The sequence below is a fragment of the Ursus arctos genome, unplaced genomic scaffold (genome assembly GCF_023065955.2).
Source record: "Ursus arctos isolate Adak ecotype North America unplaced genomic scaffold, UrsArc2.0 scaffold_2, whole genome shotgun sequence".
Classification (NCBI taxonomy): Eukaryota; Metazoa; Chordata; class Mammalia; order Carnivora; family Ursidae; genus Ursus; species Ursus arctos.
This window is the reverse complement of record NW_026622874.1, coordinates 63,741,727-63,750,786: the sequence shown is the minus strand read 5'-3', so window position 1 is coordinate 63,750,786 and position 9,060 is coordinate 63,741,727. Positions and strand designations below refer to the sequence as shown.

The window sequence follows — 9,060 nt, the reverse complement described above, 5'->3', positions numbered from 1 at the left end:
AGTGCACATAAACACCCCAGCCACGACAGGCCCTCAAGGACAGTAGCTACTGTGACGTTTCAGTACGCGGTGTACGTGGCTGAGACTGTGCGATCACCGGGCAGCGTCACAGAGGGACGGTGCTGGAGGCTTTTGGTGAGTGTGAGATTTCCAGTGATGACCGATCATGTGTAGAAACCTGGATGCGCTACGTGTCACTGTCACCCAGAGCACGGTGGTACTTGGGAGTCTGCTGTGACATGTCACGGGAAGGAGAGGATGTGACAGCGAGACAGATCCGAGTGACAGGGAGGCAGGCTGCGCCAGGCAAACTTGGGCGTGCCCACTAGGGGCTTCTCGGGAGTTCAGAGGTCAGGGCAGGTGTCTCTGTACCGTCCCCTCCTCCCCAGACTTTGTCCTGTTCCCTGAGAGCAAGGAGGAAAGGAGGGGGCTTTTGTCACGGAAAGGGGATTTTTTTTTTTTTTTAAGATTTTATTTATTTGACAGAGAGAGACAGCCAGCGAGAGAGGGAACACAAGCAGGGGGAGTGGGAGAGGAAGAAGCAGGCTCCTAGCGGAGGAGCCTGATGCGGGGCTCGATCCCAGAACGCCAGGATCACGCCCTGAGCCAAAGGCAGACACTTAACGACTGCGCCACCCGGGCACCCCGGAAAGGGGATTTTGATCAGAGTGCAGAAGCTACGGTACAGTAAGGAGCTGCGGCGAGAGCACCTCTAGTGTCGCCCAGGCGGGGGGAGCACCTGCTGGAAATGAGGGCAGGGCAGGGAGGGCGGAACTCGGACTGGGTTCTCCTCTCGGCTTTAGTCTTGGGAGTGCGGCCACTGTGCATCGAAACCTAAATTCCTTCCTCGTCTCTGTCCCGTGGGGGAGCGGACACAGGTGGACAGGCCACATCTCGGGAAGCGTCGAGCGCAGGCAGGCAGAGTGGCCCATGTGGGAGGCAGGCGGGCACAGGGGCTGCAGGGAGGACACCCCTGCGTGCTCAGGGAGCAGCTGTCCCGGAACTTGGGGGCCTGCTCTGCACGAAATAAAGCCAAGGGTTAAGAGCAGAGGTGGGGTGATAGCTGCTTTTATTCAAATGCCATCAGGGGCAGAGGGACAGGAAGTCAGGTGGATGTGGGGACAAGAAGGCACAAGGACTGAAACTGCGCAGAAGAGAGCTGACTCTCAGGCCGGAGTCCGGAGGGGGAGAGACGCTCCCTGTACCGTAGGAAGTGGACCGACTGAATCTTCAGCGCGCAGGGGACCCTTCCTGGCCCTGGCCCAAGGTGCCTGATGCACACGCCGTGAGGCGCTGGCAGGACTGTTAGTGTGATTATGGGAAACGACAACTCTGAGCTCAAGAAGGTACAAGGATGAAAACCATGATGAAAGCCGCAGAGTGATGCGAGGTGCGTGCTGGGGGAGAATAAATACCCGAGGGGCCGACAGACCAAACAGACCATCCGCAAGGCAATGAGATCTGAGGTTGATGGGGTCATCCTGACCAAGCCGCCACCGAGGCCAGCATTGCCGCCTGTCCCGGGATTGACGGGCAGGGGCTGGAGGGCGTGTGGCGTCTCAGCAGCACAGCGGCCCGAGGACAGCGGGGCCGGAGCACCCACTGTCAGCGGGAGGAGGGAGAGGGCGCCTGGCCCTGGCTTGGGCGTGTGCAGGGAGAAGGGAGGCGGAGGGAAGTCGCGCTCGCAGCACGTGTCATGCTGGGGTGACCACTGGAGGGCAGCAGCAGACACGAGAGCACCAGCCTTCCCAGCCAAAGGGCAGGCCCCCACTTCACGCCCTACTGGTGGGAGATGGGGGGGGGGATTTCTTAGCCACACAGCCAGACTCTGGGGCGAGGCTCCCATTAGCTGGACACCCTACCTGTGGCCAGGTGGGCAAGCTCTTCCCAGCTGGGGGAGGGGAGGGACTCCCGGAGCTCAGCCCCATCCTGCGCCCTCGGGGTCTGCAGCAAGGAGTGGCGAGTGTGGAGACAAGCAGCGAGCAGGGTAGGAGGGCCTCGGGGAGCCCACTGCCTCTGTCACTGCCGCAGAAGTTTCTTGTTGAGGAGGAAGATGAGAAGGTTGACGTTGACCTTGGCCTTGTTGAAGAGTTTCATTACCGCTACACCTTCGTACTGGAGCTGCAGGAGGTCCTGGGGAGAGGGCAGGGGCGGGCAGGGGTGAGGCGGCGGGTGGCGCCCAGCCAGTCTCCAGAACGCTCTCACCCTGGAGCCTCACGCACTCATCCAGTGGCACTGGCCACCGAGACCCCACTTCACAGAGGAGGACGCCAAAACCAAGAGAGGACAGCGACTTAACCAAACGTCAACTCAAGCACAAGGAGGGCTTGAAATCTGTTTTCTTGTCCAAAAGGCCGAAGAGCAGAACCAAAAAATTGGGGTTTAAAATCACTACTTCCCGGGTTGCCTGGGTGGCTCAGTTGGTTAAGTGTCTGCCTTGGGCTCAGGTCATGATCTCTGGGCCCTGGGCTCAAGCCCCGCGGCGGGTTCCCTGCTCGGTGGGGAGCCTGCATCTCCCTCTCCCTCTGCCCCCTCTCCCCCTCACCCCGCTGACGCATGTACATGCGCTCTCTCTCTCCTCTCAAATAAATAAAGTCTTAAAAAAAAAAAAAAACACCGCTTCCTGAACGCTGGCCTGTTACAGGCCAGCTTCCTCTGTGTCAGCCTCAGAGCCTGTAAAATTGGGGGACCGCCGTGGGGCCGCGTGCAGGGCACACGGGGGAGCGTGCGCAGTCAAGGGCACGGGCTGGGGCTTCGAGTGCTGGTCCGGCTCTGACATCACCAGCCCTCGGCGCAGCCTGCTGCTTGGCACTGGGGTCTGTGTCAGGGCCTGGGGATGGAGGGGCTTGGGCTGGGAGACCCTCGCCCTTCTGCTCAGGAACAGAGAATGCCGACTAGGTGGGGAGTGGAGCTGGTGTGCCCTGAGGCCTAGGGAAAGGACGAGGGCCTACCGTGCTCGGGTCAGCACCCAGGCCCCATCGGCGGCTTGCGGGCCCACGGAAGGCCCCTCACCTGGTAGTGAAGCTGAAACCGCTCCATGTCCACACCCAGGAACTTGGCGTTTACTTCGAACTTTCCTGCCTCGTCTCCAGGGGTGATGTCAAAGATCACGTTTCTGAAGCTGTCAGGGACAGGATTTGAAATGGGGACTCCGTGCCTCCTTCCAGGACCCAGCCCTGTTCCTCCACTTCCTGAGGCTCGGCCAGACAGCACTGTGGGTCACTGAGCCCAGAATTACCCTCGGCGTGCCCGCGGCCATGGCGGCCTGTCTTGCCTGCTCACCACGCCGCGTATCTGCCATCTACCCGCCCTTATCAGCTGTCCACTCCTCCAGGAGGCGTCCCAGCGTCCCCTGCCGTGGGCTGTCTCAGACTGTGCTGGGCCATGTGCACTGGCCTCAGCTTTCTGCCTGGAGGCATCCCGTCTCCCCAGCATCCCCACGGCCCCTCGTCCCTCTGGCACAGCAGGGGCATGACACATACTGAGAGGTGGGAAGATGGTCAATCTCCACCAGGACACCCTTCTCCAGGAGCTGGGCGGCCGTGTAACGGAGCGACGGCTGCTTCTTCCCTTTCCCAGAACTCCTGCTTCAGAAAGGCCGCAGAGAATTCGTCTAAGCACATCTTCAACACCAAACACACTAGGCCTCCGTGTCTACAGGAAGGGAATCAGAGCCCGAGGACCCTCCCTGGTGGAGGACAAGGGCTGCACCCGAGCCTGAGGCTCCGTGAGAGGCTGGAAGGCCATGCTCAGACAGGGGCCGTGCTGTCCTGGGACGGATCCCTTTCAAAGCTGGTGGAGTGGGGCAAAGGTCCCATGGGTGGGGCTGAGAGGTCCCAGGGAGCCTTGGGAGTACGTGGCACCTACCTGGAGCGGGGGTCCAGGTGGCCCAGGCAGGTCCGGATGTACTGGCTGTAGTAGTCGTCCTGCTCCTGGTAGAAGGCCATCTTGGCGTCCAGGCCCTGGAGTGTGGCCCGCAGCTTGCCCAGCTCTGCCTTCCGCCGCTGCCGCTGCCTACGCTGGTTGCGGATGTCCTGGGGTCAGGGGACCAAGGCAGGGGTGAGCTGGCCCCTCTGACAGGAGAGCCTCAGGCCCTGAGCAAGCCCGCGCACGCCCGGGGAGCGTCTTCAGGAAAAGCAGGAAGAGGCCGATTTCACAGCTGCTTCTCCTGGGAGGAGGACAAGCTCAAGGACTCCATCTCCAACCCTCAAGGGACAGTGTCGGGGCCTGGCCTGCACTGAGGAGTAACTGTCTCAAGGCTCCTTGCTCTTTAGGAAGAGTGTTGCAAGAACAGGCCCCTGCCTGAGACCTTCCCTCCAGAAAGGACCCTGTGGAGGCCTGTTGGCTTCTCCCTGCTGGTGACAATTTTGGGTGGACAACTGCCAGGAAGAGGCCTGCCTTCGAGGTCCCTGTGCACCCACCCCTGCCCCGCCCTGACACACCCGCCCCCAGCCTGCCGTGCACCCCCCACACCTGTCTGTGTACCCACACCCACGCGGGCCCCCTGAGTCCCGCCTCCACACCCCACTGCGCTGGCACACCTGCACACGCCCCCACCTGCCTGCCTGTGCACCCATGCCCACCCCCAGAGCCACGCCCCCACCCCCCACACTCCTGCGCGCATGCCCACGGACGCCAGCCCCGGGTCGCTACCTTGGCCAGTCCGTCCACCAGCGCCTGGTAGCCGTCGCGGGCACTGACCAGCCCCAGGCCCTCCAGCCGGCGCAGGTTCCGCAGGACTCGCCGTCGCTTGTCTGCCAGTGGCAGGAGGGCATGCGCGGTCAGTGAGCGGTGCCGGCGCAGGGGCTCCGGGGTCTGGCTCTCGCAGGCCTGGCGCTGGCACGTCAGCCGCTTATGGGCCGCTTCCTGGGGGAACAGAAGAGCTGGCGAGATGGAGCAGGCTCTGCCATTCTGCTCCGCCTCCACCCCGTCCCCGGGGCGGACCCCAGCTTCGGGGGGTGGGGGTGGGGGCAGGCGAAGCGGGTGCCTTGGGGAAGAACAGCATCACAGACACAGAGGGGCCTGTGGGTCAGCACAGGGGGACCTGGTCGGAAGCCACAGCACAAAACCTTGTGGTCGCACGATGGCAGCCACCTGCCAGGGTATCGGGGGGAGCTCCTCTCCTTTGTCCTGTGTCTAGGGACAAGCCTCTACCTGCCGGCTGTCCTCACCTTTTCCCTGGGAAGCCCTGGTGGCTTAGTCCTTCCCGCTGCTGGCCCAACGGGACCTCCACCCACTCACTACTTTCTCCTGCCTCCAGGCCTCCCGGACTGCTCCCCAGCCGGTGCCAGCCCTCCAGCACTCTCCACGGCAGCTGCACAGACTGCTGCTCGGCCGCCCGCAGTGCCCAGCACGGTCGTCCCGGGCTGGGTCCCTGCAGAGCTCACGCTTGTTGCGGGGGCGGGGGGGCAGGGTGCGGAGGACAGGAATGCAGGTGGAGCCCCAGGGCTGTTTCCGGTAAGCACAGCTGTCTGCTTGTGGTGGGCTGTGGGTGGGGCCAGGGGAAGGAACGGGCAATGCTGGTAAGCTGGGGGGATGCACACACTGGACTGGTGAGCAACCTGGCCACGCACCTGCTCTCTGGATACGGGGAGGGACAGTATCTCCTCCAGGGAGTCCCCAGGCTGGAACTGCATGATGTCGGCCAGCATCTGCTTGGTGCTGCAGGAGGAGGGGAGGGACAGGGAAGGGTCTGGATTATGGGGCTGGCCAGTAGCTGAAAGGGAGTGGACCCTGCCCTGCGTCATGGCTGCCAGGGACGCTTGGGAGGTCTGGAGAGTGAGCAAGGAAGGAGACGCCAAGGTGGGCTGAGGGATCTCAGTGTACACACACCGTGTTGCCTCACCCCTGCCCTCCACCGACAGTCCCACAGGCTGTCGTCGGAGTCCTTGGGCTGAAGGACGCGCTTCCTCCTCTGGGAGACCTTCCCCAGCTCCGACATCCCTTCTGCTGATGGCCACCTTCCTCCTGGTGGCTCTGGCTGTGTTCTCACCTGGCCCCACCCTGCTAGAAGGCCTTCAGTGGCAAGACAAAGCTGACCACCCGGCTCACTGGTTTACTGGGTAAATGCGTGAGGGGAGGGGACTGCCCTAATGGCGTGGGATAGAGGTGGCAACTTGGCTCCTCTTCTGCCCAGATGGCTGGCCAGGCCTGCTGGGTGCCCCCCTTACTCTCCTAGAATGGGGGATGGGAAGCTCCAGGCCCCTCTCCTGACCATCACTTCCAGCAGGCCACTTACCCCACGTGTCTCTTGACCACAAAACAGGGAAACCATCCCCAACCTCGCAGTTGTCGCTCAGGTCAAACGGTAACGCGTGAAAAGGCATTTGGTGAACAGCGCGCCAACACGCCAACACCAGGTGCTACCAATGTCCCAAGTCTCCCCCAGCCATCAGCCGAAGCACAGAGCAAAGGCCGAGGGGGTCACAGAGGCCCGGCGAGGGCAGTGCCAGTGAGGCCGCAGGGAGAGCTGCCCGAAGGACAGGAAGACGGTGGAGGGGCCGAGTCACCGGCCGAGGCTGCCTCACCCACCTCAGAAGCAGGCTCTGGGCACTGGTGTCCCCGGCGTCTGTCTCCAGCCCTTCGAACTTGTTGGCGAGCGTCAAGGACACCTCCAGCTTGCTCAGGTCTGGGCTCCCAGCTGCAGCCACGCCCTCCCCTGAGATGGGGCGCAGGATGAGACCAGCATGCACCGCCGTGCCCGGACAGCCATGCTAGCTGCCTGCTCCGCGCACCCCCGTGCCAGGAGAGGCGGTCCACACTGCCCACGGCGCCCCAGTCCTCGGCCCTCAGCACTGAAGGGAGGGCTGTTGCCCAGAGCTCAGCCTCCGCCCAACACCCTCAGCCCAGGGGCATGGAGCGCTCGGCTCCCAATCTGTCACCACCCCCACCCTGACCTTCCGCCCCTGGGCCGCTCCTCTCGTTTGGAAGCTCCCGGCAGAGAAACCCTTAGTGACTCAGAACAGACCCGCATCCATCCACATCTCTCTCATGCGATTTGATCGGCCATTCACACGATGGCACTGGGTCCCCCTACTGTCTGTCCCCTTTCCTCCCATCAGTCCATGTGCACGTGTCCCTCTTAGGACCCGGGGAAGAGAGGACAGGCGCGTGCAGACTGGCTTCCTAGTACACGTTCCCCCCCTTGACAAGACTCCAGACAGGACGCACTCGCCCGCCTGCCATCCTCTCTGCAGGCCCCCCGGCCCCCCGGCCCAGCACCGCACGCACCGATGAGGTCGGGGACGGTGGGCAGCTCCCCGAGGTCCTCCAGGAGCTCGTGCAGGGGGTCACCGTGGTCGGGGGCGACCCAGTCCTGGTGCTCCAGCAGCAGCTGCGGGTCAGAGCACAGCGGCGGATGCAGGTCCGAGCGGGGCCTTCCTCCAAGTGCCAGCCCCCCATCCCAGCGTCCCCCAGCGGCACCCCTCACCCTGTGCGTGTTGACCAGCTCCTCGACGGTGATGTACACCACGGGCTTGGCCACAGCCACCATGTCCGAGTACTCGTCCATCGCAAAGCGTTCTTCTGGCTCCGGGACCTGGCAGGCTCGGCACACGAACCTCCTATCTCCAGAGGAAGGGTGTGGGAGGGGCGGGGCGGGCAGCACCCCCACATGTTCTGCTCCCGACAGACCCCCCCCGCCCCTCCAGGGTCCCCTCCAGCCCACCGGGCAGTTCTTCCAACAATCCACCCTCCGGCTCGGTAACTACGCCCTTCACCTCCGTGCAGCGCTTCCCCCAAGGACTCCAGAGAGGGAGGCGGGGCACGACAGAAGGTAAGAGGAGGAGGGGACAGGAGGGACAGGGTGCCGGGACCCAGACCTGAACTTGAGGTGTGTCTCCTCCAGGTAGTCATTCAAGACCCGCAGGTGCCGGCTCTCCCCAGAGAAGGCCTTGCCCGCGGCAGCATGCTGCAGGACCTGAGCCACAGCCCCGAGCGCGTGGCGCTGGGAGGTGGCCAGGGCGCCACCCGCTGCCATGGCCACAATGTCGAAGGCGTCGGGGGCCACAATGGCTGGGTTCAGGAAGCGGTAGTACAGGAGGTTCCCGACCACCTGAGGGTAGAGAACACCATCCCAGAAGCGCCCTGGGGTCCGCGTTGGCACCCCGCCCTGCTCCCCAACTCCCGCGGCTGGAAGGGACCACGTGGGCCAACCCCGTCATCTCACACAAAGCACCCGCTCAAGGCCACACCGCACAACGTGAGTGGGAGCCGGGACGGGAACGCAGATCTCCTGACAAGTGCAGGGCTGTCCGCCCTGTTCGCTCATGGCCCAGCTGCCTTTGCACCTGCCAGCAGAGGGCCTGCTGGTGAGCCGGCGCGGGGACGATCGTCCCACTAGGCATTTCACAGAATAGGGTTTTCTATCCTTTTCTCTCAGTCCGGGGGTTCACAGGCACCAGGACGACAAAGGAGAGCTCTGGAGTCTGGGGAGGGCAGACGGCACTTGCCTTGTAGACCTCGTTCTCCGAGGCATCAGGGAACTTCTCTGCCAGAGCGGTCTTCAGAACCTTGGCCACATACCGCATCCCGTACCTGGGGACAAAGCGTGCGTGCACCGTGGTCCCGCCATCCCCCCCAGAGCTCAGCGCACGCGAGCGCTGCCCGCTGACTTGCCTGGGCGTGGCGCACTGGCCTCCCACTATCCACAGCCAGCTCCCTGCCGCCCTTCGGGTCAGCACCCGGGGCCAGGCCCTGCCACCCGCTAAACTGGCGTGCAACCTTCAGCCTGGTCTGAGGGCCTCGGCTTTGCCTCTCTCCAGTGTCCCCTGGGGACACCCCAGTGCCCAGGATTCGGCCTGCCTTCCCCCACAAAGGCACCTTCAGCGTGTCCCCTGGGCATGTCCCAGGACGGCCTGGGAGGCTCTGAGGAGGCCAACCTTGTCTGTCATCACAGAGCACATGGGAGGGGCGGGGCGGGGCTGGAGGCAGGACCCGAGGAGAACCAGAGATCCGAGTAGGAGGTCCAGTCCCGCCTCTACCGCAAACCAGATGGCGGCTTACGTGATGCCCTCCCCTGCGGGTCTGCCCCCCATTCTGGAAATCGGAGGCAGGGGATCT

General features: G+C 63.7%; 1 protein-coding gene across 1 annotated transcript in view; it reads right to left on the bottom strand.

The window, feature by feature from the left end:
• Nucleotides 1-488: 488 nt before the first annotated feature.
• The window catches only part of IQGAP3 (IQ motif containing GTPase activating protein 3), a 35,352-nt gene continuing 26,780 nt past the window's right edge, over nucleotides 489-9,060 (bottom strand). Inside the window, exons 28-38 of the mRNA XM_057315482.1 lie at nucleotides 8,451-8,535; nucleotides 7,821-8,053; nucleotides 7,430-7,562; nucleotides 7,231-7,333; nucleotides 6,532-6,658; nucleotides 5,574-5,661; nucleotides 4,654-4,866; nucleotides 3,868-4,034; nucleotides 3,483-3,584; nucleotides 3,013-3,121; nucleotides 489-2,133 (exon numbers count right to left, since the gene is read on the bottom strand). Of these exons, the coding sequence (XP_057171465.1) occupies nucleotides 2,020-2,133; nucleotides 3,013-3,121; nucleotides 3,483-3,584; nucleotides 3,868-4,034; nucleotides 4,654-4,866; nucleotides 5,574-5,661; nucleotides 6,532-6,658; nucleotides 7,231-7,333; nucleotides 7,430-7,562; nucleotides 7,821-8,053; nucleotides 8,451-8,535 (1,474 nt within the window). The 3' untranslated portion in view covers nucleotides 489-2,019. The remainder of the gene's footprint in view (nucleotides 2,134-3,012; nucleotides 3,122-3,482; nucleotides 3,585-3,867; nucleotides 4,035-4,653; nucleotides 4,867-5,573; nucleotides 5,662-6,531; nucleotides 6,659-7,230; nucleotides 7,334-7,429; nucleotides 7,563-7,820; nucleotides 8,054-8,450; nucleotides 8,536-9,060) is intronic.